Here is a 27,456-nt window from a genome sequence, read left to right as displayed (position 1 = left end):
CTGTCCACCCTATGGTGGGTCTGCCCTGGGGCGTCCGTTACTGCGACCATCCCCTACTAATCAGAGCCTTTTCCCTGTATTCCAGGGAGCCACCTTCACCAGGCCCCAGGTCCTCTTCCGGCTACGGTTGCCCTTGGCAACGCGTGGCGCCGCGCTTCCTGTATTGATTCGAATTGCAGGCTCCGTCACGTCCTCCCGAGATGCCCAATGCGCGCAGGCGCAGCCCCGTGCGGTGGGCGTGCCCCGGGGGCGTGGTGGGGCGTGGCGGTAGCACGCACCGCGCCGGCGCGGGGGCGTGGCCGGCCGCGGGAGCGCGCGCGGCTGAGAAGGGCGCGGGAGGCCGCGGAGCCGCGATCGCCGCCATATTAAGGAGCGCGGAGCCGGGAATCCCGTCAGTGGCGGCCGCAGCCGACCCGGCGGGGCTGCGGGCAGCGGAGGCGGTGCGGCGCGGCGCGGCGCCGGAAGAGGCGGGGCCTCGGAGCCAGCCGGTGACGGGAGCAAGGCAGGTAAGGTGGCCGGAATCTGGGGACCCGCCCCCTGGACCCGAGCCGCGACCCCCGAGCCGGGCCTGGCGGCGGCGAGGACCAACCCAGAGCCCCCTAGAACCGGGTCGACGTGCCGTGCTGCGACACCCAAGCTAGGGCGCTTCAGGAGGCAGCCGGACCCCCGAACACCGCCCCCAAGCCGAGCTAGGCCCAGGTGACCTCAGCATCCCACTACCGCCTTAACTCCCAAATCCGAGCCTCGCCCCCAAACCCAGCCCTGAGTGACCTCTCCAACCCGGGTTACCTGCAGCCGTCGACCTCACCGCCCCCTCTCCCCTGCAACCCTTTTATAACATGGGGCCGAGCTCTGCCCCCAAAACCAAAAACAAGGGACACCCCCCATCTCATCCCCAGAACAGCGGGTCCATGCCTTAATATGTACTATCCATCTCTGGCTTGTCAAACCCGGGTCTTCCAGGTTCGGGCCATCCCAGCTCAGGCCCTGTCCAAATTTAAACAGCCCTTCCATAGCTGTATGTGACTCACCCAGGCTCGAACCAGCGCCCATCCCAATAACATTCAAAATGAGCTTTGTGGACTCTGAATCAAGTAGTCTGAGGTGTGGAGACCCTGTCTGTCCCGGTGCCCCATTGTATTCACCGCACCCCTCTCGCTCCTGACACAGAAGCACTTAGGCAAGGCAGTTTGAATGCATAAACACCCCCCTCGCTTCTAGACCCTCTGCTTTCTAATCCCCGCTACCCAGGATCAAGCTCTCCCATTTTGGCTGACCCCACCAAAATCTAAGGTGGCCCGTCTGTGCCCAGCTGCTCTGAGGTCCAGGATGGGTCTGTCTCTTCCTGCAAGCACAAGCCCCACCACCCCAGACACCCCACCTCCAAGTGTGGAATGTCCTCCCCAGCCAGAGCTGTTTTCTCCTAAAAATGATGCCCCCCACCCCTGCATTGGTCCTGCATCACCTAGACCCGCCCCAGACCCTAAGCCTGAGACCCACCACTGTGCAGATGTCCAGCCTAAATCTGTTTTTCCCTGTTCTTCCCCCCACAAAAAAATCATCTCCTTGTTCAGGGAGCCTCTCAGGCTGGGAACTAGATCGATCCCCTTACCCCCGTCCACCAGATGATGTGCTCATTCCTCTCACTGGTGAGGCTGTACTCATCCTTTACCACCCCCTCCATCTTAACATAGTTTTGTTTTTTTCAGTTATAGTTGACATACAATAGTATACTAGTTTCGGGTGTATAACATAGCGATTAGACATTTTTATACCTTATGATCTCCCCCCACATTAGAGCCTCCCCACCGCCAAAACCGACCTTGCTTGACTTCCCCATTCTGAGCCACCTGCAACCCGTGACCTCCCCTCCCACACTTATCCCCCACAATCCTTTTGTAAATAGCAAGCGGAGCTTTGCTCCCCAAAACCAGGGCCCCCACTTCATCCCCACAACAGCAGGCCCATGCCCTAACCTGTGCTGTAAGGAACTAGCCAAATCTGATACCCATCTGGCATCACTCAGTTATTACAATATGATTAACTACATTTCCTGTGCTGTATGCTACATCCCTGAGACTATTTTTATAACTGGCAGTTTGTAGTCTTAATCCCTTCACCTTATTTTTAACCACACTTTATTTTATTTTATTTTTTAATTCTTTATTAGTTAAGGTATTACAAATGTGTCCTCGTCCCCCCATTAACCCCCCGCCCCCCTTTAACCACACTTTAAATGAAGACAATTCATCTAAAGAAAAACCATCCACCCACAGCATACATACCCCCACCCCCTGGAGTGGAGACAGGTGGGAGGGACTTGAAAAGGAGGAGGCTGGGTAGTCTCCCCTGGAGGAGGGAGCAGGGTTTGCATGCTGGGAGCCGGTGAGATCCTCTGGGGACTGTCCCCAGGGTGGTACGTTGTCCCCTAGGCTGCGTATTGAACAGAATTTCTCGCGGACCATCATGACCTTTGATGTTGGGGGCCCCTTCTGTTTTGACAATAGTGTACTGGCGTTCCCTTCTGAACTGAGTGGAAACAGGTGTGCTGGTCGCTATCTTTGTGTAGCAAGTGAGGTTGGATTGCTCCAGGAGGGTTTTGTTAAAGATTTGGGCCCACTCCCTCCAAAAATCAGGGTTCTGGGCCTTGGACAGCTCTTGGGTCAAAAAGGACAGCAGGTTTGCCGAGGTGGGGGCAGTGTCTCAGGTGTCTGTGCTGGTGGTGGCGGCGGATTGGGGCTGGGGGAGGAGTACCCGGAAGCAAACAGGAAAATCTAATGAGGCTTCAGAAGTGGCTTTGCATTGATTTCACACTGGCTCCTCTGTTTCAGCAGAAATCGCCCACCAGTGCTCTTTATTGGGACCTCTGGCCAGGCAGGTTTTGTGCACTTGGGACTCCCGAGTTTGGGGAGGTCTAGAGTGGGGTTGATTGTGGGGACCTTTTGCTCAGTGTCACTGGGCGGGATGAGGACCTAAAGTTCTCTCAGGGACGGCTAGTTTGTGTAGAGATCAAGGGAGTTGGTCTTTTAGGGACCATCCGGCAGTTCCCCTGTAGTTTTTCTCTTGCAGAGCAGAGGCTCTCACCGGGGGCTGTCTGCTTGTCACACTGGAGATGCTCCTGGCAGTGAGTGGGTGGGGGCCAGGGGTGCTGTTCCAAACCCAGAGTACCCAGGACAGCCCCTCACAGTGAGTGACCTCACCTCTGTCAGCAGCGCGGAGGGCGGAGATCCTGGGCTAAAGTTCAGACCGTGAGCCCTGGGAGGGCAGGGACTTTATTTCCAGAGCCTGCATTGTGCCCTGGTGGGGCTGGAGCTGGAACACGCTGCTTGAGTGGATGCTGAGGGCCAGGCCCGTTCTGGGGGTTGATACAGGGAGCCGGCAGAAAGGAGTGTGTGGAGGCCCGCTTTCTGCCCCGAGAGCTCCTGGTGGTCTGGTTTCTGTCCCATCACCGGCCCCAGTGGTCTCCACTCTGCCCACTCAACCTCCCTGAGAGTTTGGCCACCGCGGGGCCCTGCTTGTGCATGCAGCTAGGAGCCAGGCAAGTCCTGAAGCTCCTCCCTCCAAAGCACAGACATCTGTTGCGCACTGAGACTCAGTACGTGACCAAAGCTCCCCCTGATGTGCACGCTTGCCAGGACGTTTGTGCCCTGACTGCCATACATCCTGTGTTTTGGGCTAGTGCCCACTTTTCCCTGCCTCAGTTTCCTCACGTGTGAATGGAATGACAGGGCACACTGAGCATTGCTTTACTTAACCATTCAACCAGTACACATGATAAACGGTGCCCCTCCCCAAGTAAGTGGAATGTAGAATCCACTCTCCTGGCTTCCTATGCATTCTATCTGTCCCTCTGTCTCCTTCACTGGCTCTCCTTCTTATTATCTTAACTCATTAATTTTTGTTGATAACAGCTTTATTCAGATATAATTCTAATGCCATACAATCTACCCATTTAAAGTGTACAATTCGTGGTTTTCAGTATGCTCACAGGTGTGTGTATTCATCACCACTATCTAGTTCCAGAACATTTTCATCAGCTCAAAAAGAAGTCCCTTCCCCGTCAGCAGTCACTCCCCATCCATCGCTCCAGCCTCTGACAGCCACAAATCTACTTTCTGTCTCTGGATTTGCCTGTTCTGGACATTGCACATAAATGGACTCACAGTATGTGGCCTTTAGTGTCTGGCTTCTTACTGAACATCATGCTTTCAGTGCTCGTCCCTTTTCGTGGCTAAATAATACTCCAGTATGGATGTATCCCATTTTGTTTGTCCATCACAGTTGGTGGACACGAGCTGTTTCCACCTTTTGCCTATTATAAATAGCGTTGCTATGAACAGTCAGGAACAGGTTCTTGTGTGGTGGCCCTTGTTAATCTGTACTCAGATGCCTCTTTGCTCTTCTACACGTGCTCCTTGATGACCTGCCTGCTTTTCACCCTTAGCTTCCTGTCCTCATTTGCTGCTGGTGCCCAAAGCTTACTCCTGAACTCCAGGCCCACGTAGCCAGCGGCCAGTTCTCTCCTGAGTGTCTCTGTCCATCTCTCCTATGCATCTTGGGTTGAGTGTGTCCAGAAGAGGTCACTCGTACCTCAAACTACCCACTCCCCCTCACCCCCCTTCCCCTTACAATGCCAGCTTCAACACGAGGCCTCTCCTCTCCCTACCCCACATCTTTTCAGGATGCCGACTTTCTCACCTGAACAGGCAGGCATCTGCTCCCTGGTTCCCCTGCTCGCCACTGCTGTCCCTGCCTCCACGCTGCACTCTGCTGGTCTGTAAGCCCATATCTGATCATTCCACTCTCGACTTCTGATCCCTTCCCCAGCTCCCTGCTACCACACAGTCTCAGGAGACTACCCTCTTGGCCTTGCCACCTTTCCCTTTTTCTGCTACCAGTGCACTCCATGCCTGCAGCCTCCCCAGTCTGTTCACTGCAGGCCATTCTTTCTGGATCCCATGCCTTTTTGTACGTGCTCTTCCCAGACCAGATCGGATCCGGGAACTAGTGCTTTGTGACTCTCAGGGCGGTCTGGTCCCTGTGGGGCATGTGGCCACTGCAGAAAGGACTAGGCTGTGTTTGCACAACAAGGAGAGGCCAGCTGGGTGGAGGGGAGAAGGATGGTGGGAGCAGGGGAAGGAGTAGATGGCTGTATGGAGGGTATTTGTCTCCGCACTTTCTGAAGGGCTGAGCAGCTGGGAGAGGTTAGTGTTGGTCTATGGAGCTCACTGGTCTTTGGAAGCAACTATTTCCCTAAGGATTCCCCTAAACCAGGGGGTCTCCACTGGGAGCAATGTCTGGAGACCTCTGTGGTTATCACAACAGCGGATGCTTCTGGCATTGAGTGGGTGGGAGCCAACGATGCTGCTCCACTCCCCACAGTGCCCAGGATGGCTCCCCAGAGAATGACCTGTCCCTGGTGTCAGCAGTGCTAGGGGTTTGGGGGCGGGGGGTGGGTAGAGGAAATACCCCGCCCTAAACATAATAGCTTTTTCCTTCTGCCACCCCCACCTTGGACCCATGGTTGGGAACAGCAGTAAGACAGACTGAGGAAGCACTTACTGATGTTCAGGCTACTTGTTAGGGGGTGAGCTCCTTGTCCCTGTAGGAGTGCAAGCAGATGCAGAGTTGTGGAAGGGCTTTGGGAACCTCATGGGGCTTAATCTGATCCCTTCTAAGGCCCCATCCAGTCTTGAAAATCGGCCCTTTGATATCAGTCACAGTTAGAATCACATAAATGATCATTAATCATTTGGGTGTGGTAATCAAGTTGATGTTCTTCCTTTGTGTGGGGTTTGCATCCTTCGGGCTGCAGCAGACCCAAATGGCCTTTCGGTCTGAACCTTTCACCAGGCTAGATGGGGGAGTAGGGGCTCATCTCCCTTTGGGCATCATTTTCGGAGCTTAGAGCAGCAATTCTCACCTGGGGTGGGCATGGCCCCTGCTTCCAGCGGTGTCACCATGGGTCCAGAGAGGAGGTATTGACAGAATTATCAGTCTCTGCTCTGTGAGCCCTGGGGGACAGTGACTTCAGGCCTCTACTTTCTGGCTCCTTGATCAGCTTCTAGGACCACCTGCACATGCTAGGCGGGAGTAAATAAATGAGTGACTGCATGCATGCTGGAATATGCCCCTCAGGGGCCCCCACCACAGGTCCCCAGAATACCTTGCTTTGGGATTCACAACAGCCGTCCAGGAAAGGTGTGTTGTCTTCCTACTGCATGCTTTTGCTTTCGTTAGCAGTGAGGGACCGCTCCCCTCAAACATCCCAGTTTCTGCTGCTGCTGTCGTGAGGCCAGATGCTGGGTTCTAGTCCAGAGTCCATATCTGTAAAACCACAGCCAGCCCTCCTGCCAGGCAGCCCTGTTCCTCCCATGTCCTTAACTGAGGACGGACTCTGAAGAACGGTGGTCCTTTTCACCTTCGTTGACTGTGTGGGAGGAGGTGGGGCCACTACCTGGCCACTCAGCCTGCAGCCGTGACCAAGAGGTCATTGAGGCAGCAGCCGCGGCCACCAAGGCACTTCCCATGCCACACAGCCCAGGAGTACTGCGTGATGGAGGAGCAGGAAGCAGGCATGGCTGGGACCTGTAGTGGGCCTGTCACTAGGCCCATGGGAATAGCTGCCACTTCCTAGCATCTCCTTTGGGTCAGGCACTCTGCCAGCTGCTTCACAGAAGTTGAGCCCAGTTTCAAAGCAACATAGGCAGTGTTTTCCCTTATCCCCACTTCATAGATGAAGAGACAGAACCAGGACTCAGAGCCAGGTCTTCCTTCTGCAAAGCCTCCCTGCTCCACTGCACACGGCATAACTGGCTGACAGCTGGATAGTATTGGGGCCGGGGGGGAGGGGGGGGCAAGTAAAAAATTTTTTAATTGGAAAACAAATCTACAACTTGGAGTGGATTTGAGGCAAATTGTGCCATAAGCAGATTTTCTTTAAGTGACTAAACGTTTAAAAAGCAAGTAACAATTAAAAAAAAATGTTTCTGTTATAGGACCAGCAGAACAAAAAAATAGTGCACGAGTGCCTGGATAATACACCCGTTTTGCAATAGTGCGGCTTTTAAGTACATATTGTTGACTGTCCATAGTCCACGCAGAGTGACAACTCCACACTTCAACAACATGCTGGCAGTTCCTAAAGAAAACTACTTAAAAACGCATAGCCAGGTGTTCCCTCATTTGACCAACTCCATCTAAGCTTAGATGTGCAGAAGGGCTCAGATATATCCAGGGTAAGCCACAGGCACCATGCTACTTGATCAGTTGTCTAAAATAAGGTTTCAGGACAATAACAGTAGGATAAGGGAAGGAAACATGGAGGAATGAAGTCCTAATTACTATACGTGCATTTTTTTTTGACAGTAGGGGGTGTGGGAAACTGTTTATTGCCTTCACTATCTGATAAGCATAGACAGAGAACTCCCCGAAACCCCTCCGAAGGCTGGGTGCCTTTGAAGCCCTAGCAAAGCTCCGAGCTAGGCGCCACCTCTGTTTGTCCAGACAGTGGTAGCTGAAACTACTCTTCCATTTATTATGTAAATCCTTGCTGATGGGCTAGTCTGCTTGTTACTAGGGGGTCACCTGCCTAAGGGCTATGCTATGGGTGCATCCCAGATCAATAAAAGCTTGGTGAGGCCTGAGCACAGAGGAAGTCCTTCGGGACTTGCCGCCTGGTCCCCCAATATTGCAAAATTATCTCGTCTTTTTCTCTCATTTGTTGTGCGGCTCCTCTTTCAGATACCGAACCCTACTCCACGCAGAACGTGGAGGGAGTCTTACTCGACAAGGGGGAACTTTTTACAGATAAGTTACAAACAAAGGAAAGGCCAGTAAACAATTGTACAAGTAATTTAACACATTCTGTACAGTGTCTCCACTTTACTGTCATCATTTGTACAAACTCCTCACAGTTTACTTGACCATCACCATCCATATCTGCTTCCCTGAGCATGTCATCAACCCCTTCATCTGTTAACTTCTCTCCAGGGTCTGTGGTCACATGGCGAAGCGCTGCCGCACTAACAGAGCCGTCGCCGTCCTATCCAACCCGCGGGTGCTTCTCGCACTTCTTCTTCCCTGTCTGTGTCTTTCATTTTTCCTGCCATCGTTGTCAGAAATTCTGGGAAGTCGATTGTGCCATTACCATCAGCATCCACTGCATTTATCATGTCCCGTAACTCTGCTTCCGTGGGATTCTGCCCAAGAGACCTCATTACAGCTCCCCATTCCTTTGTTGTTATAGGAGGAGTTCCATCACCATCCTTGTCAAATAGTGACAAAGCCTCTTCAGTTGGTTGGTCAGCCATGCTGCAAGCGCTACCGGTCTCCCCGAGACGCAGCTACACAACCACTCAGCTCGCTCGCTCCACTCGGACTCTATAGTCCGAGTGTAGTAGTGGAAGGGAGGGAGCCGTAGGCTGGACACAGGCTTGCCTGACCTGCGGCAATAGAACAAGGTCAGAGATTCCTCTCCTAACCTCCCAGATCCAACGTGAGCAGAAAATTGGACAACTCCTTGTTTCTGATTGGATCTTTCTCATATGGGACTTCTCCAACAACCCCTTAGAGAATTGCTGGGAATAAAACGATAGCCCCTGGGCTCCTAGCAAGATCCCCCACCTTTCTCAGAGGAAGGGGCTGGTTCAAGGCCCACAGGTAATCTGGGGGTGCTTTGAGTCACCTCCCAACTTCCTGGTTCCTCCCCTTATGTGCACTTTTCTCTGGAGATTTAGGGCCTGTGAAAGTCTATGCCCCAATATGACAGTTCCCAGGGAGCCCCCATTCATTTGTCATCATGAGCCCTAATTGGTTGATTCCTGCAGGAAGTGCTTGGGAGAGATTCACGTGTGATGTAATCCAGGGCAGTCCTTTCAGCTTTAGACTGCTGGCTCGCTCCATACTGAGCCTGGGACCCTCACCCATGGGAACATTGTGACCTGAGCGGTCATGGCAGGTGGCGTTCCAGTCCAGTCCCAGCTCCACCACCCACGAACTGCCAGGGCCCTGAGTTCCTTAGTTTGTGAAATGGAGAGATGGGTCGTCCCTGGGGACAAAATTAAATAGAGCATTTAGAGTGCTTCGAGCTGTGTTGGCTCATGGAGGGGTGCAGGTGGAGTTTGCCACCATGTTCTGATAATCTCCTCATGGGGCCAGGAGCGGTGTCCGTTCATCCGGGACCCTGCTGCTTGCATAGGACATGTCCAGGCAGGTGATCACAGGCTCCTGCTAGAGGCTTTCCTCACTCTTCTTCTCCATATCCCTCGTGCATAGCAGGTGCCACTCGACACCTCTCACTATTGGCTGGTGCAGCTTCTCCAAGGGACGATCGCCCCACCCTCACCTGGGGGTGATTCTGCCCTCAGTGGACACTGTCGATGGCTGGGGCATTTGTGGTTGTCACAGTTGTTTCTGGCATTGAGGGGTGGGGACAGGCATGCTATTCAATCCACCATAGTGCCCAGGTTACCCCCCACAGAGAATGACTGGATCCCAGGGTGAGCAGTGCCGATGGTGTAACCCATCTCATAGGTAGCACACCCAGACCACAGTTAGCCTCAAAACACTGAGTCATGGCCCGGCTGGTGTCGCTCAGTGGTTGAGTGTCAACCCATGAACCAGGGGATTATGGTTCAATTCCCGATCAGGGCACATGCCCAAGTTGCGGGTTCGATCCCTGGTGGGGAACGAGCAGGAGGTAGCCAGTCAGTGATTCTCTCTCATCATTGATGTTTCTTTTTCTCTCTCCCTCTCCCTCCTTCTCTCCGAAATAAATAAAAATATATTTAAAAAATACTGAGTCATGCAAGATGTGTCATAGGAATGTCTTCTTTTGGCTCTTTAAAGAACCTTACAAAATATAAAAAACAGTGAGGACCAATTTTTCGAGATAAGCAAGATCTTGAAGGCCTTGAAACTTGGCTTCAGGAAGCAGAGTGCTCTGATCCTGGGGGCCTTGGGCCTTCTGTGAACTCATAGGATGTGTGCCCAGCCTGTATCCAGGCCATACAGGAGGCCCTGTGTACCTACAACACGCCATGTCCCTTTTTGAGGAAGCCTCTAAGACAGTGATGGCGAACCTGTGACACGTGTGTCAGAGGTGACACGCAAACTCATTTTTTTGGTTGATTTTTCTTTGTTAAATGGCATTTAAATATATAAAATAAATATCAAAAATATTAGTCTTTGTTTTACTATGATTGCAAACATCAAAAAAAATTCTATATGTGACACGGCACCAGAGTTAAGTTAGGGTTTTTCAAAATGCTGACACGCCGAGCTCAAAAGGTTCGCCATCACTGCTCTAAGATGATCATGACGTGCTGCATGCTGTATGATTGGTCGTGCCCAGACAGGCTCTTCCGCCTTATTTTCTCATTTGTGAGGAGGGGAGGCCAGGGGGTGATTTGGTAGAGTTAAAGCTCGCCTCCCTTATTGTTCCTCACGTGGGACTCCGCCTATCACTGACTTCAGCTGGAAAAATGACTCGCAGGTGTTGGCACAGGATTGTCTTCAGACCCCTCTAGCCCTGCTAACTCCAGGGCTAGCCCACACAAGCACCATTGTCTCACTCAGCAGGTAGCACTCCATGGTCTGGCCCTATACCAGGTGTCTGGGCACTTATGACATGGGCTGGGTCATTCCCTGTGGGGACCATCCTGGGCACTGTGAGGGGGTTGAGGAGCATCCCTGTCATGAGACCACAGTGTTTCCTGGGGGCAGTCACTCCAGTGAGAACTGCTGGTTTAAACAGGTTAGAGCAACCTGTTTTCCCTAAGTATCTGGTGAGTGGGAACCATGTGTACCCTATAGGAACGGTGAGGTTCGGGTAGCCAGGAGTGGCAGGGACAGCCCCCTCAGGAGGGTGCAGCAGGCCACTGGGCAGGTGGTTGAAAACAAGAGCCCTGCTCCATTGCTACCTGTTGACTGGAAAGCATGCACATTCCGATTGCCCGGGAAGACAGCCCCCTGGGTTGTCAAGAATCCCTGACATGTAGCCCTAGCCATGTGGGGACCTCATTTCTGCCCTTTTCGGTGACTGGGGTTGTGCCCCTTTTCCAGAGGAGCAGGTTGAGGCTTGTCTGAGGCAGCGGCAGAAGGTAGGCCTCCTGATTCTTCATTCTGGGGGACCCAGGGAAAAGGAGACCCTCCTCTTTAGGGCTGGCTTGGTGGGTGAGTGAGACCCCTAATGACAGTACCCTGCAGAGGGAACAGTAATAGTAGGAAGCCAAGCAGCCAGGGCTTCAGCCACCTCACCAGACCAGGGACACCAGCCTACAGTTGGCACCCTTCAGGGCAGCAGGGCAGGTATCTCTCCAGGGCCAGAGTTCTCGCACTGCCACTGGCCCCATCCTTACCACCTCCCCTTCCCCCATCACAAGGCCTTACAGATTGTCTGTGCTAAGTGACTACTTGTTAACAGAGAACTCATTACTTTCTCTAACATTCATACAGCAAAGGCAGCACATGTTCTGGTGCAGCCAGTGCTGCTCTTACCACTGAGACTTCCAGTCGGGCCCTGGACTTATGTAGTTCAACCTCTTCCCAGCTGGCTTATTTCTTTGAATAGCTAACATGTTCCCTTTCACTGATTTCAAGAAGCACCAAATGATGAGCCAGGGGGAGCAAGGCTTCCTTTCTCCTGACCCCGAGCCTCTAGCCCAGAGGTTCTCAACCTGTGGGTCGCGACCCCTTTTGCGGTCGAACGACCCTTTCACAGGGGTCGCCTAAGACCATCCTGCATATCAGATATTTACATTACGATTCATAACAGTAGCCACATCACAGTTATGAAGTAGCAACGAAAATAATTTTATGGTTGGGTCACAACATGAGGAACTGTATTTAAAGGGCCAGAAGGTTGAGAACCACTGCTCTAGTTCCATTCCCCAAGAGCAACCTCTGCTACAAGCTTGTTCTCCAGCCTTCCAGAAATTGCTCATCCCCACAATGCTGTTCTCACAGGCAGCGGGTCCCCAAGACCTTCAGGCCTGCCCTTTTTACTTCAGTGTCTCCTGGTGGAGAAGAAGTCCTGCCCTTAAGGTAGCGCTCGGGTCACTCCTCATGGTCTCTGCTCTCATAAGCTGTCTGTACAGAACAGCTCTGTACACGAGGTTTTGCACACACACGCCCAGAGTTGCTAAGGGCAAATTCTTAGAAGTAGAAACACTGCATCAAAAAGGATGTGCTTTTTTAGATTTTGCAAGCAGTTGCCAAACTGCCTTCCAAGCTGCCTTTCTTAGAAGTCGTACTAGTTTCAGCTGCTGCCAGCAGTGCAGGCGAGCAATCCCTGTGTATCCGTGACAAGGGCGTGTCACCTAATCTCAGAATCACTCAGGGCGAGGAAGTGGGAACCGCCTTCTCCAACTGTAAGTGAGGACGAGTGCTTTTTCCAGGAACAGTTATTCATGTCCTATTCCCCTTTGGTCTATCTTCAGGGTAGGAGATTTTTTTTCTAGTTGTCTTTTTTTAATTGATTTTTAGAGAGAGAGGAATAAAAGGGAGAGTGAGTGAGAAAACATCAAGGTGAGAGGGAACCGTCATCGGCTGCCTCCTGCAGTCCATCCTGGGAGTTGAGCTCGCAACCCCGGCATGTGCCCTGGACAGGATTTGAACCAGCAAACCTTTTGGTGCATGGGATGACACCCAACCCACTGAGCCACACCGGTCAGGGCCCTAGTTGTCTCTTTTTGAAACATGGTGTGTTTGCCTTGCAGACACTTTTCATTTCTCTGGTGATGAATTGACCAGACTTTTCTCTTACAGCTTGGGAGTCTTTGCTCTTCTGTGGTGCAGCAAGCAGCAATTTTGGAGGAGGGTCCCCAAGCTGAAGTTCGGTGTCCCCTGAGGTCCCAGTCCTTGGACTGAGGTGGCCTTCAGCTTTCTGGAATGAGCCAGTCTGCACACTGGCCGAGCTCCAGGCCTTAGTTCCAAGGTCAGGCTGGAGCAGGGTCTCTGGGCTGGTGGGCAGGCCTGGTTGTGTGGTGGGCAGGCCTGGTTGTGTGTTGTATTTCCCAGGTCACGTGGTTTGGGTGTGCATTTGTGCCTGACTGGACCTGCTAGTTATCACTCTCTTGAGGTCTTGGTCTGTGCCTGCCGGGACTGACCAACAGACCCTGAATGACAGATGAGTGATTACTCTGACACATGTTTCTGTGGAAGAGAGGCTAAGGGACTGGTTGGCATAAGGAGCCAAAAACAGCCTTGATTGCCTGCCTCCTTAGGCTTTTATTGTAACAACAGCTTGTACTAAAATTAACTATTAGATGCTATCAGCAGGGTAAGCATCCTTGAGGAGACACATGTGTCTGTAGTGTCTTTTAAGCAAGGACGTGTCTAAGTAAACACCTGGGGGCTCAGACTTGTTTGGAAAAGTCAAGGCAGTGTGTGCCACCTTTGGCAAGGTCCCCCAGAGACCTTTGACCTTTCAGAGAATCCTTAGACTTTCCAACCAAGTCCCATGCTTCCCCACATGTACCCATCTTGTCTGTCTACCTCCACCTCCTCATTGAGAAAACCTGATATGTGAGTGTGTGTGTGTGTGTGGGGGGGGTGCTTCTGAAGGTAGCAGGTCAATTTAGAAACAAGAGCGACATCCCTGCTGGCCAGCAGGAAGGCTCACCCCATTGGGGATGTTAACCTGCATTTACCAGGTCAGAGCCTGGGACGAGTTAGTTCTGGAGCCCTTCCACCGTGCTGGCATCCCATGGGTCCCTCCGTGGGTACCTGGTCTTGGAGAGACATCCCAGGCTGGGTGCTGGGATCCAGTGCCCCCTCCACTCCCTCCAACTTGCCTTTACTTTGACAGCTGAATGTTGGAGCCACTTTTAGAATGTGCTTCCTGGTACCAGGTACCACCACCCAAAATTGTTCTTCACCTAGTTCCCTGTTTCTGGTTTGCTGCTTCTGATATACTAGGAAAAGAAGCTCAGGAGGGTGGGACCATGTCTGTCCCTTGCCTGCTTAACCCTGGCACCTGCCTCAGGCCTCTGGGCAGACAGTCAGCAAATGTCCCTCTTGGCAGAATGAAGACCCACTGCCTCTCCGGCAGACTAAGGGATCTTGGAACTCAGGGTGGTGGGGAGTGGGGTTATGGAGAGAGGGGATGATGGAAACAGAAGGATTGGTTGGCTGTCCACAGTGGGCCACATGGGACTGGGCAGAGAAAAGGACTGTGTTGAGCACAAGCACCTTGGGAACCCTCTCAGCAGCCACCCCCAGAAGGATCCATGGCAGAAGGCCGCAGCATGGTCACTGCCTTCTCTGCCCTGCCCGAGTGTGTGTCCTGCAGCTGCTGTAACAGGTCACCACAAACTTGGTGGCTTAAAACAACAGAAATGGCCCTGGCTGGTTTGTCTCAGTGCATAGCGTTGGCCCATGGACTGAAGGGTCCCAGGTTTGATTCCTGTCAAGGGCATGTACTTTGGTTGCAGGCTCAGTCCCCGTCCCTGGTTGGGACTAGTGCAGGAGGCAGCCACTGGATGTGTCTGTCTCACGTCGAAGTTTCTCTCTTTGTGTCTCTCCCCTTCCCTTCCACTCTCTCTAAAAAGCAATGGAAAAATATCCTCGAGGGAGGATTAGCAAAAATGAAAATTAAAAAACAAAAAAAGACCCGAAAACCCACAAAATTATCTCATAGTTCTGGATATCAGAAGTCCAACACGGGACTAAACTCAGGTGTGGGCAGGGCTGGTCCTTCGCGAGGCTCCAACAGAAAATCATTTCTGGCCTTTTCCAGCTCCTAGAGGCACCATATCCTGGTCTCTCGGCCCCTTCCTCCACCTTCACGGCCAGCATCACAGCCTCTTTCATCATTCACTCTGACCCTGATGTCTCTCTCTTATAAGGACTCTATGTTGACACTGTGCCCTCTGGGGAGTCTAGGATCATCCCCTATCTCAGGGGCCTTGACTTAATTTTATCTGCAAAATTCCTTTTGCCACGTGAGGTGACATGTCCATGGGTCTAGGGACTAGGGCCCTACACATGTGGGCAGTCTGGAACCTCTCTGGCCCTCAGGAGCCACATCTAAATGGTGAGATGCTGCCTACTGTACGGGCTTCTGTAAGTGGCCATACCAGAGTGTAAGCGGGCAGACAGGGGCAACTGATCTGCTGATGACAGGAGGGTGTGCCACTCGGGACATTCCTTCTGGACTGAAATTCAGCACACCACCAGCTGGATGGCACTTCGCCTCTTCACTCGTCCTGGGAAGCCTGTCTTTCACTCTGTCTCTGAGATGACTGTAGCATTCTGGGCTCTGCTTAATTTCTGATGTGCAGAGTGCATCTAAGCTATTGTTGGGGCCTGCTATCCTGAAACAGACTAGCCCTACCAGCCTCAACGTGATGCCATTGATCTGTGAATGGAGGTGGTCTCCAGGGGAAGTGAATTCATATGGGCCAAGAGGTTTAGATGACTCCACGCATAGCATGACCCGTCCCCGATATGAGGCCCCTAGTGTTTTTTCCTGGGGAGAGTGAGCTGCTGACTTTGTCTGGAATAGTTCACTTTCAGCAACAGTATGTTTGGAAGCCATGGGGAGGGGCAACTGCTAAGCACAGGGACCAAGACATAGCCTCCATCCACCTTATCTCCTGAGAGCTCACTGGTGGGTGGCAAATGAGGCCCAGGCAGGGCCAGTGGGGGAAGTTAGCCAGCCTCTCTGAGCTTTTTTATTTTCTTGTGTGCAAAGTGGTGGGTACAGCCAACTGGTCCACATCTGGGAAAGTGCCCACTGACTGTTGGAACTGCTAGAATGGAGCCGTGGCTCCTCCTTTTGTGTCTAGCCCCTGTCAGCCCCACTCACAGGATGCTCGGTCAAGGTGGGCCTGGGGCTCAGTTCTGTCTGCACGCAGCCTGGTGCAGTGGTCGAGATGATTTGGGCCCACCCTTGGGAAACTCCTTTTGAACAGGAGTCTCCACCTGGGACAGACTCTCAGGCAGGCACAGACCTCTCTGTGTCCCAGGTACAGCTGTGCTGCCACAGGAGTGCTCAGATGTGGTGAGGGCACATGTGAGTGGGGAGGGGTGTTGTGGGGCAAGGCCTGGGCTTTGGGGAGAATCTGGAGGAGGAAGGGAGGCGCAGGTACATTCTGGGGCAAGCCAATGGGTGGGCTGTGAGCTAGGCAGGGCCAGGCTAGGCTGGCAGGAAGTCGGAGGAGGTGGAGGACGTGGCCCCAGTCCCCAGAGAGGTAAGGAAGGCCGGAAGCCATCATCAGTCCCTTCAGGAGACTGTCCTGTGGCTACAATGGACCAAAATGTGTCTGGGGACCTCTGTTACTGCAGGGGAGGTGGGTGGAGCAGGAAGGATGTAGCCAAGAAGGGATGGCGGCTTCCAGAGGTTTACCCAAGATTGAGGGGTGCTGAGGTGCTGCGGTCATCAAAGCTGGTCTACTGAGGTGGGGACAGTGGGGCTTGGGGCTCCAAGCTAGCACAGGCTCACGGGAGCCCCAGGGTGTGGAGGGAGGGCCATGGGCACACTGGGGGTGTTGCTGCCCCTCGCTCAGTCTTCACATCCTCATCTGCATGAGGGTGTGGGCACCTAGTTCATGCTGCTGTGGGGGGGGGGGGGGGCATGAGGTAAAACATGCAAGCTCGCTCATGTGGAAGGTGGCGGGACACACTGTGGGAACCAGTGGCTGTGTCCCGCGTTTTGACCAAGCAGCTGGCTTCGGGACTGGGCCACATGAAGGCCTTCCCGTGTGTGCAGTGACGACATGTGAGGGACAAGCACCTGGCGGGCTAGAGCTGGTGCTGCCCCCACACAGTGTGCGTGGTCTCTGATGGGCCCAGGGATTCATCAGAGAGGCCGTTCGGGGCTTTGAGAATAGAGCTGAGGCCGACCTGCCTACATATCTCAGTGTGGGCCTTGGGGCTCCGGCCAGAGGAGTAGAGGGACAGCGGCTGCCAGGGTTCCGGGGCCCAGGGCAGGCCCACAGCAGGAAGCTACAGTCTGCTGAACCCCGTCTGTGTCAGGCTCTGTCCTGGAAACCTGCATTACCCTCCGTGCTCTGCAGTGCCTTGAAGGGAGGCAGGACTGGCAAACGTTTTCTTCTGGAGCAGCCAGAGTATGGCTGTGGGTCTGGTTTGTCCCTGGGTCCCAGTTTGCCACGCCTGCCATAAAGAACAGCCCTTCTTTCTGAGGCTGCCACTCACTTCTGCCCCATCCTGGAACGCCCAGAGCCCTTTCTTCCTCAGATCTGCTCTCCCCTCTGTGGAGTCTTGTCCTCCAGCCTCCTTTTGCTGGCGATCTCTCACTCCGCTTCCTCCGAGAGGCCTCCCAGATTGGTTGGAGTTCAGTGGGAGCTGGGTAGAAGCTGGAGGCCAATTTCCCTGGGTCACAACCTGGTCTGCCTGGCCCTGGGGCTCAAGTGCCTGCATAGGGCCTGGGGCCCAGTCAGCTCTGGCAGACTCCTGGGGAGTGTATTGACCCTCCCTGGTACAGCCCCAACCCATGCCCAGCCCCATGCCTCCTTCTTGGGGGCAGGGGCCAAGGAGCCAGGGAAATGGTTCCTTGGATGGCTCATGGTCTCAGAGGGTCTGAAGTAAGGCAGTGAGATGGAGGTCTGAGTTCGAGGAGCGGGGGACTTGGGGTAAGCCCTTGGGGGTCAGGGATAGGGGCAGCGTTGCCCTAACCAGGACAAAAGTGAAGGGTCCTGTCAAGAAGGTCCCGCAGAGGAAGCAGAGAGGAGTCCTGTTTGTCCAGGTTGTATCTCCCTGTGCCTTCCAAGGCCTCTGGGGTATGGCCACGCCTGAGCTCTGGGCTCCTGGGAGGGAGGACCTGCCATATGGTAGGGCATTCCTGAAAGGGGTTCTGTGGTCACTGGGTGGTGGTGAGGGCTGCTGCCCACTGGTGCTGAGCTGTCCTGCCCTTCCTGCCCCAGGCTGACTTTGGCCGGCTGAACTTGGTGGCCTGACTTGGCCGGCAGCCGTACCTGCCCTGCCCCACCATGGACCAGGACTATGAGCGGCGCCTCCTTCGGCAGATTGTCATCCAGAACGAGAATACAATGCCGTGTGTGAGTAGCCGGTGGTCACCCTGCCAGTGCTGGCCTGGCCCGGTGGAGCTGGTGGGGAGATGGGGTGAGGGGTGTGGTTGGCCACAGGGCTTCTGCCCTCAGCAAAAGAGGGAGGTGCTGTGCAGGTGAAAACACATCCTCCCCCAGAACTCCCCCATGACAGCGGCACAGCCACCAGAGCTGCAGTGGATCTCCCCTCCTCCTGCTGGAGGCCCCTTATTCTTTACAGGGCCTCTGCCTCGTGGCCTGCAGAGGGCACCATCTCTTCTCTTGGGCCGTAGTCAGGACTGACTGGGGGATGAGGGAATTTGAGCCACCTTCCCAGTCAGTGAAGGGCCCAGCAACACAAAGCTGGGGTTCAGCCCTGGCCCCACAGTCTGTGCAGGAGAGTTGGCCTGGGCTGGCCAGGCTGATGTGGGAGGGGGTCAGGGTACTGGGACCCAGGAGCCTATGGGGCAGGGTGACCGGGCTAAGGGGTCTGGGGAAGGTCCTTCTGGTTTTGCCGGCAGACCTTGGCTTTTAGATCCATCACTTCAGTCTCTGCCTCGTTTTCATGTTCCCTTCTTTTCTGTGTCGGTATCTCTGACTCTAATAAGGATACCAGGCATTCATTTTAGAGCCTAGGACTTCAACATATGCTTTTGGAGGACACAGTTCAACCCAGAGCAGATCGCTTATAGATAAGGACGTTCGCCAGATAATCAAGTTGGGGTCAGAGGGTTGGCTGGAAGCTGTGCGCCCACCTTCACATCTCGGTTCGGGTGGTTGGGTTGTTCTCTGGGAGAAGATCCGTCCAGTGTGCAGGAAATCGAGGCGGCGGGGCAACAGGTTCTCAGTGCTCAGGGAATAAACTTTCAACTTTCTGGTCCTGTGGCTGCTTAGAAATATAAAGCCACCTTGTAGTGTGCTAATGTCTTGGGCTCTATTGCTCCGTGGCCTCTTTTTGCCTCACAAAGCTGCCAGCAGGTCCAGCATATGAGTTATGTACCCAAATGTTTTACCTCTGCCCGTTGGATTTCCAAGATTGAACCCCTCGGTCAGTGGCTAGAGACCGAAGGCAGCAGGCAGGGTGGGTGGGTCAGGCTGTGGCTCTGAGGCACCCAGCCCCACCCTGCCATCCTTTTAGGTCTCAGAGATGCGGCGGACCTTGACACCTACCAACTCCCCCGTGTCCTCCCCCAGCAAGCATGGGGACCGCTTCATCCCCTCGAGAGCGGGCGCCAACTGGAGTGTCAATTTCCACAGGATCAATGTGAGGACAGAGGACCCCCCAGTGGGAGGGTCAGGCAAGAAGCCTGGGGCGGGGCCACGCCATTCTGGCTCACCCCGCCTTCCTCTTGCTCCTTTCCTCTCCCGCAGGAAAATGAGAAGTCTCCCAGCCAGAACCGGAAAGCCAAGGATGCCACCTCGGACAATGGCAAAGGTCAGGAGTCAGGGCCACAGACACCCTCTTTCTTTCACCCCCTCATCTGGTCCCACCCCAGCCTCTCATTGTGTTTGGTGCCTGCAGATGGCCTGGCCTACTCAGCCCTGCTGAAGAATGAGCTGCTAGGGGCCGGCATTGAGAAGGTACAGGACCCACAGACGGAGGACCGCAGGCTGCAGCCTTCCACGCCCGAGAAGAAGGGCCTGTTCACGGTGAGCCTGCCAGCCGTGCCCACACTGACCGATGCTTCCTGCTGGGGCTAGAGGTCCCTCTCCTCCATGACTGATCCAGGCTCAGCCCTCATCCCTGGCCTCCTGTGCTGTGTGGAGGCTCCTCCAGGAGACCAGTCTTAGCCTCCCTAGGTTCCTCCTCCTCCCCCACACACACCAGCCCTGCTGGGGGCCTTGAACCCCAGAGAGGGTGGGAGAAGGCAGGGCCAGGCCCCCGAGGCTTGCCCTGTGGCCCTCCTGGGCATCTGCTGAGACAGAGGTAACTCTGGGGCAGGTGCTCAGGTGCAGGGTGAAGGGACAGTGGCCTCAGCAGAGCCGCCCCAAAGAGCATGTCTAAGCCATCCTGGGTCATGGGGGCCCCTGGTAGTGTTGGAAAGAGCCTGACTTCTAGTCCCTCAGGATGGCTGAGGGGCTGAAGGCTGTGAGCGGGCAGGAGCATGCTGGCGTTCACACCGAGCAGGGTCCTGGTTTGCTTTTCTGAGTTTCCGGAACCCAGGACACCCCTAGTTAGAGGTCTTCCTGGTTAGGGCGAGTAGCACCCTCACTCTTCCCCCCAACCACCAGGAGCTCAGGGCACCCAATCTTTGGGTCTGAGATTCCTGAGCTCTGGGACCACAGTGTCCACTCAGTAGGTATGTGTCCACGCTCCCTCCAGTATTCCCTCAGTACCAAGCGCTCGAGCCCTGATGACGGAAATGATGTGTCTCCCTACTCCTTGTCACCAGTCAGTAACAAAAGGTGAGTTCGGGGTCTTTGAGGGCGGGGACAGGGCAGGTGAGCAGCTGGGCGGTACATGAGAGCTGCAGTTAGTCTTAGGACCCCTCCCTGGGGCACACTGTCAGCCTGAAGGTTTTGGGTCCAGACGGGGGGAGAGGGGAGTCAGGGAGGGCTCTCTGGAGGAGGTGCCAAGCAGAGAGGATGGTGTGTCTGTTGATCAAGTCTTGGGGTGGCCAAACACCCAAGGGCAAAGGGCCTTGTGTCCATGGGGTCACCCACCGTTTGGGGATCATGCATGCAGAGGGGCAAGGTGAGTGGGAGAAGATATGCCAAGAACTAATGTGAACCAGGGGTAGTAACATTAGCCGAAGAGTAATGATAACCACATGGCTGATTGACAGAAAATCACCGTCTCGGGCTCTCCCCACAGTCAGAAGTTATTACGATCCCCACGAAAACCCACCCGCAAGATCTCCAAGATCCCCTTCAAGGTTCTGGATGCACCTGAGTTGCAGGACGACTTCTACCTGAACCTGGTGGACTGGTCATCTCTCAATGTGCTCAGTGTGGGGCTGGGCACCTGTGTGTACCTGTGGAGCGCCTGCACCAGCCAGGTGGGTGCTCCGGTGCCCATAAGTGTGTGTGCAAGTGCTTGTGTGTGTGTGTGTGTGTGTGCTTCAGGGGTGTGGGGTGGCTTCCTCTAGTCATTGAGTCGGGCTGGCCCATGTGAAGGGTAAGTGTGGCTGGGTGCTCCAGAGCCTGGGGCAGCACCTGGACAACCTCTCACATCTGAAGCCCACCCTCCAGGTACAGACTGGAACTCGGCAATAGTCAGCAGGTATGAGGGGAGGCCCTTCTGCTGTGGGCTGTCTCCTGTAATGACCGGTAGTCCTTGCTCTCTACCTGAGTTCTGCCTCTGCCTGTGTCTGCAGAGGAGGGGAGATGGGTGTTCAGGCCTGGCTGAGCCTGGGGGCTGCCCACCCCACCCTCAGCACTAACTCTGAGGTGCTGCTGGGCCCACCATGGGCTCAGACACGCCTGCCAGGGTGGGACGTTTTCAGAGATTAATGCAAGTGGTGATGCCCCCTAGAGAGGGCTGCCACCCGTTGGAAGCACCCCAGGTGTGTGATGCCCTCGTCACCTCCCCAGCATTCCTCCCCAGACTTTCCAGTCACTCATCCCTGTGCTGCATGTGTCCCCTTGCAGCCTGCAGTCTCCTGGGCACCCCAGCATCATTATATCAGGTCCCAGCATTAACACCAGTGCCCATAGGACTGAGGTGTGACTGAATGAATAAACAGATGGATGCATGAACGAATGGACATGGGGCCTTGAAGGATCAGCGGGCAGCACGTCAGCTCACACCGACCGCTCCCTCCTTCCCCCAGGTGACCCGGCTCTGTGACCTCTCTGTGGAAGGGGACTCGGTGACTTCCGTGGGCTGGTCTGAGCGGGTTAGTATACAGGGTTCATTCCTCGGCTGGGCAGGGGAGGTCTGACTGGGCCTTGCTGGCAAGGGTCCTCGGCAGTGTTTGGGGGCCTGGGGGACCCAGAGTGATGCCTGCATCCCGCCTGTTCCCAGCCCGGCAGAAACTGTGACAGTGACAGGGCTGCTGGCAGGTCCCCCCACAGACATAGAGTTAAGCGCAGTCCCTTTAGAGCCCCAGCCTTCACCCCAGCCAGGGGCAGGCCAGGCTCAGGCAGGCAAGTTCACACATTGAAGTGCATGGGTCTTACATGTGCGTTGGCTGATTTTGACAAACCCATGTGTTTTGTAATCATCTCCCCAGTAAGTTCCAGGACAAGGTGGGTGTCACTGGATCAGAAGGGACATGTGAGGAGCGGGGAGGGGAGGCCCAGGGAGGCTGGGCCTGATGCCTGCTCTCCCGGGTCCTGGTCCTAGGGGAACCTGGTGGCCGTCGGCACGCACAAGGGCTTTGTGCAGATCTGGGACGCAGCTGCGGGGAAGAAGCTCTCCATGCTGGAAGGCCACACGGCTCGAGTTGGTGAGGAGCCCAGGGTCCTGATGGGGTGTCATCCCAATGGGTGGGAGTGATTCTAGGCACAAGGAAGTGACGATTCCCAGCGCACCCTGTTTCTGAGAGGCCAGGCCTCGGCCTCACCCAGCCTTCTGTCTGGTCTCCAGGAGCGCTGGCCTGGAATGCCGACCAGCTCTCATCTGGGAGCCGGGATCGCATGATCCTGCAAAGGGACATCCGCACCCCGCCCCTGCAGTCGGAGCGGCGGTTGCAGGGCCACCGGCAGGAGGTGTGTGGGCTCAAGTGGTCCACGGACCACCAGCTCCTTGCCTCAGGAGGCAATGACAACAAGGTAGATGCCCTGGGCCCCTCATTGTCCGGCCTCGGGAATATCCTATCCACTCGGCTAGCCCTCATCCATACAGCAGGAGTGACAAGGGTGTGCCCTGAGGGAGGACCATGATGGGTTTGAGGGAGCCATTCATCCTCCCCTGGAGGGCTTGCCTAGGGGCCACAGCCAGTGGAAGGCCTCACAGCTGCTGCCGCTCCCCATCCCCACCCTCCCAGCTGCTGGTCTGGAACCACTCGAGTTTGAGTCCCGTGCAGCAGTACACAGAGCACCTGGCAGCCGTGAAAGCCATAGCCTGGTCCCCACATCAGCATGGGCTGTTGGCATCCGGCGGTGGCACGGCCGACCGCTGCATCCGCTTCTGGAACACGCTCACAGGGCAGCCACTGCAGTGCATCGACACAGGCTCCCAGGTGTGCAACCTGGCCTGGTCCAAGCACGCCAATGAGCTGGTGAGTGCCATGGCAGGGCCTCTGGGTGTGCATGGGAAGGTTCTGGAGCAGGAGCCCTGGGCCCCAGCAAGGCCTTCCCTGGGGTCCTAGGGTGAAGCCAGGACCCTGCCACCCAGATCAATCTGGAAGTACCTGCCCCTAATCTGGGTGCCTGTGCTGCTGACCACCAGCAGAGGCTGGCTGAGCTCTGGGTTTAGTGTAGCTCCCTGTCACCTTCGGCGTCAACCAGAGTTTGGGGGTAAGCGGCTGGGCAGGTCCCAGGTGTCCTTGCTGTTCAGTGGGTGCATCAGGGGGAGTGGACAGCTTGCATCTGAGCCCTGGGGTCGTGGGAGGGGAGCCCAGGTTCAGACAGTGCCTTCTACATTCCACAGGTTAGCACACATGGCTACTCACAGAACCAGATCCTGGTCTGGAAGTACCCGTCCCTGACCCAGGTGGCCAAGTTGACCGGGCACTCCTACCGAGTTCTGTACCTGGTGAGTCTGCACTGGCGGGTCCCGGTCCCAGCACTGGGCCCCCGGGAAGGCCGGGTGCAGATCCAGCTGGCAGCCTCCCCCACCTGGGCCTGTGGGGTGGGGTGGGTCAGCCAGGCCAGCTCCCATGTTCTGCTTTCAAACATTGTGTCATCACTTTGAATCTACTTTCTTGAACTCTCCAGCTCTGTGAGGAAGGGCAGCTGTGCCCTCCTGACAATCTCCCCACATTAGTTTATCTTTATGATGAAACACAATTAACCCCCATCCAACTCCTTAGAAGATCTCTGAGGACAGTTCATCAGACACCTGTTTGCACGGGCCCTCTCCATCCCTCCTCAAGTGTTTTCCTTTCTTTCCAGAAGTATTCTGTGCTTAAACTGTCAGATCCTTTGCGCAAGTGCACAGAGTAGAGTAGGGGCTGGGGCATCCTGTGTTTTCGGCTTTGGTGGGGGCCCGGCCCCCCTGCACCTGTCCTCCATCATTGACTCCATTCATGGGACCAGCTGCAAGGCCCGAGAACAGTGAGGGTCTCTCCTCCTGCAGGCCATGTCCCCTGATGGAGAGGCCATCGTCACTGGTGCTGGAGACGAAACCCTGAGGTTCTGGAATGTCTTTAGCAAAACTCGTTCGACAAAGGTAAAGTGGGTCGGTATCAGCGCCAGGTGTTCCCCCATGCGCATCCCCTCAGCCTATCCTGGGGGCCGTCCCCCACTGCCATCTGAGCAGCCCTGTTCGGACTCTGCTGTCACCTCCCCTGGGACTGCCTGCATCCCCTCTAACTGCTCCTGCATTGCTCTGCACCCCCAGCCAGGGTGCCAGGAAACAATGGTGCCTACTCATGCTCCTCCTCCGGCCCGAAGCCTGTTCCCGTCCAGCTGCGCGGGCTCAGCTTTCTCTCCTGTGTGCCCTGCAGGAATCTGTGTCTGTCCTCAACCTCTTCACCAGGATCCGGTAAACCACGGGCCAGCCATCAGGGCAGAGGAGCACCACCTGTCATCACGTGCATGACCCTCCCTCCTGCACATGTTCCCAGAGGAAGCAGCCGGGGTGGGCGGGGAGCCGGGCCCAGAGAGACCCTGAAGATTCTCATTAAAGCCTGATTGCGAACCCTGTCAGCGGTGTTTGGGGTGGGGATGTGGTTGGGCACCAGCAGGCACGCGGGGTTCCGGCTCCCTTCACACCAGGTGGCCCCAAGGCCCCAGCTTTGACCGTCTACACTCGGATGGGGATGGACGCCTCCCTGGACCCCACCTGCTTCCCTTTGTGTCCATCGTCACTTTGTTGAGCTGCATGCTCTTCCCAGAAGCATGGGTTCACCAGTACTGCCACTGCCCACGTCTGCGACGGGAGAAACAGCTGGACGCCAAGCCAGTCAGCCAGGGGAGGGCCCAGCAGCAGGACGGTTCAGGTCAGCCCGTGGATCCACAGGACTCCTGATAGGTCTCTTGCGGCCACGTCTGCTGTCCCTCTGCTGGCAGCTATCCCGGTGACTTTGCTAGGGGCCAGGCATCAGGAGCAGGCCCAGGCAGGCTGTGCACCAGAGGAGGTCATCTCGAGATGGACTTGTTCCAGGAAAACGGAAGTTGGGTCCACTTGTCATCATGAGCTTGCCCTGACCCTACACTGTCCTTGTCACTGACGGGGACACAGCTGAGCTCTGTCACCAGCGGGACTACGGTTCCTGCGGCTTGCTGGGTGTACAGATCTAGGTGGCCTAAGGGTGCCTCGCCTCCTCCCAGGTTCCTTCCCCACAAGCTATCCCATGTGTCCTGTCCAACCACGCCTATGACCGTGGGGAAGCCAGGGAGGAGAGCGAGAGCAGGGGCAACCACTGGTCCCCCCGAAGCTTTCCGGGTGTCCTCTGGTCCTGCCCCCACCCTGTTGTCCTCTGGCCAAGCTGGGTACCACCTCTCTTCCAGACCTGGAGAAATTGGAGGGAGAGAGGTGGACCCAGGTGTGGTAAGAAGGCAGAGCAGGCCTGGGGCCGGGCGGAGGTCACTCTGGCTCTGCTTCTAGGTCCCCCTCATTTAGTGTTCCCCCCGCAATCGGCCATGTGTGTGCATGTGTATATATGTATCTGTGACTTTTCTTTGGGATTGTTTTGTGTTTTGTAGATGGGTCCCAGAAATGTTTAAGGCTAATTAGAGAAGGGCATGGCCCACCCAACCTGCCTGGGGGTGACAGGAGTCACAGCTTTTAAAGCCTTCATTTAGGAGGGGTGATCAGCTGAACCTGCTTGGATTTGGGGAAGGGTGGGACCCTGCCCCATCCCAGCATCTGTGTGCCATAGCCTCAAGCAAGGACAGTGTACATAGATTTGTGTATTTCGATTGGTCATCTTATTTTTGAGTGTTTTTTTAAGAGAAAACAATCCTTCCCTACCACATGCTCACCCTATGTAGCTGCCGAAGAGCCCAGGAGCTGGCTCTGTGTGTAGGACCCGCGCCTGGGAGTTGAGACAACAGAGAGGAATGTGTGTCCCCAGCCTACGGGCCTGGGGGCTGCAGAGTAGCCCTGTGTCGTCTAGTGGAGTATCACTGTCATTATACCAGGTATGGGCTCATGCACGGCTGGGGCTGGCTGTCCATCTGGCTGGGGTGGCTGACAGCTGCAGTCTGCACATACCCAGGCCCCAGACCAGCCTGAACGTCACAAACAGGTGATGAGCATCTTGCCCTGGGTGCGCTCTCTGAGGGATGCCTGTGTCTCTGATTTCATGTTCTAATAGGGATAAGGGTGACATGCATTCACACCGTCCCTGCAGCTGGGGGGGGGGCGGGGGTGGTCTCCACATGCAGTGAGAGAGGGGCAGGGGAGGGAGGGCCTGCTGGGGGCTGCAGGCTGCACAGGAGCTCTCAGAGCAGGCCCTGCTGCCATCTCCACCTGACGTGACTGAAGTCAGCAGTGGGGGCATCGCCCACCCAGTGTCTGCACTTGTGCATAGTTGAAGGGTGGGTGGGACATAGTCTGTCAGGCACCCTTGATTATTGAATGTGGCTTTTGGGGGAAAGGGGAAAAGGGAGTTAAGGGTGAGGCAGAGGCCAGGGCGGAGACGGGACCTTGCAGCTGCCTGTGACTGCAGAGCCTGCAGGCCTTTTCCTCCTAGGGCAGGTCCCTGACCTAGGCACTGGGGACAACAAAACAGACCAGACCCCAAGACCTGCCCTCATGGGGCTTCTGTTGGGTGTGAGCGGGAGGTGTGTGCTGTGTGAGGGAAGGAGGAGACTTTAGGAAAGGACAGCTTTGGATCCAGGACTTGCTACAAAGCTGATGTTTGAGCAAGGAAGGGTTCGGACAAGAGCAGGAGACCTCTGGGCAGAGGACTTTACAGCCGGTGTAAAGGCCCTGAGAGGAAGGCTCCTGGAGTGTGGAGAGCAGTGAGGAGGCCCTTGGGGTACAGCAGAGTGAGCAAGGGGAGGGGAGGGAGGGAGGAAGTGAGCGCAGCGAGGGGCCTGGGCAGGTCTTGCAGGGGCACAGAGAGGCCACAGAGGCGGCTCTGCCAGGCTGTGATGATGTGACTGGCCTGGACCCGGTGGAGATGGTGAAAAGGGGAGATTGTGGATTTTATTATTTTTTAATTGTGGTAAAATATGCATAACTTAATGTTTACCTTCTTAAACTTAACATTCCGTGGCATTTGGTGTATTTATAATGTTGTGCAAACAGCACCTCCAACTCCAGAACATTTCCATCACCCTCCCCAAACCCACCTCCACTCAGTCCCTCCGCCCCCGGCAGCCCCGAACCCACTCTGTCTCTGTCTGGGCCGTGCTGACATTTCCCATAAACGAATCACACACTGTG

The 27,456-nt window shown here is 55.3% G+C and overlaps 1 protein-coding gene and 1 pseudogene across 3 annotated transcripts; one reads left to right on the top strand and one right to left on the bottom strand.

The window, feature by feature from the left end:
• The first annotated feature begins 301 nt into the window (after positions 1-301).
• FZR1 (fizzy and cell division cycle 20 related 1) lies at positions 302-27,456 on the top strand. 2 transcript variants are annotated; one of them, XM_081092551.1, is made up of 14 exons: positions 302-506; positions 17,889-18,023; positions 19,150-19,275; positions 19,383-19,446; positions 19,534-19,661; positions 20,335-20,417; positions 20,827-21,010; positions 21,785-21,850; positions 22,300-22,402; positions 22,543-22,727; positions 22,943-23,176; positions 23,548-23,652; positions 24,196-24,288; positions 24,566-27,456. In XM_081092551.1, the coding sequence occupies exons 2-14, from the start codon at positions 17,955-17,957 to the stop codon at positions 24,605-24,607; spliced, it is 1,482 nt and encodes a 493-aa protein (XP_080948677.1). In that variant the 5' UTR covers positions 302-506; positions 17,889-17,954; the 3' UTR covers positions 24,608-27,456. The 2 variants fall into 2 exon arrangements, with proteins under 2 accessions (XP_080948677.1, XP_080948678.1); XM_081092552.1 differs by having other exon boundaries at positions 348-699.
• Positions 6,381-8,219, bottom strand: LOC308520197 (neo-calmodulin-like; annotated as a pseudogene). Its single transcript has 2 exons — positions 7,889-8,219; positions 6,381-6,470 (listed from the first exon to the last, which is right to left on the bottom strand). The product of its transcript is annotated as a neo-calmodulin-like (transcript).

The sequence above is a fragment of the Myotis nattereri genome, assembly GCF_964212035.1.
Source record: "Myotis nattereri genome assembly, chromosome: 5".
Taxonomy (NCBI): Eukaryota; Metazoa; Chordata; class Mammalia; order Chiroptera; family Vespertilionidae; genus Myotis; species Myotis nattereri.
Note: the sequence above shows the minus strand (reverse complement) of the source record. Positions and strands in the feature narration are given on the sequence as shown.

Excerpts from the sequence above, each read along its gene's own strand:
- FZR1 (XM_081092551.1), top strand. The coding sequence starts at position 17,955 with ATGGACCAGGACTATGAGCGGCGCCTCCTTCGGCAGATTGTCATCCAG. Across the intron at positions 20,418-20,826 it reads TCACCAGTCAGTAACAAAAG|TCAGAAGTTATTACGATCCC; the intron begins GTGAGTTCGGGG and ends CTCTCCCCACAG. Across the intron at positions 22,403-22,542 it reads AGGCCACACGGCTCGAGTTG|GAGCGCTGGCCTGGAATGCC; the intron begins GTGAGGAGCCCA and ends TCTGGTCTCCAG.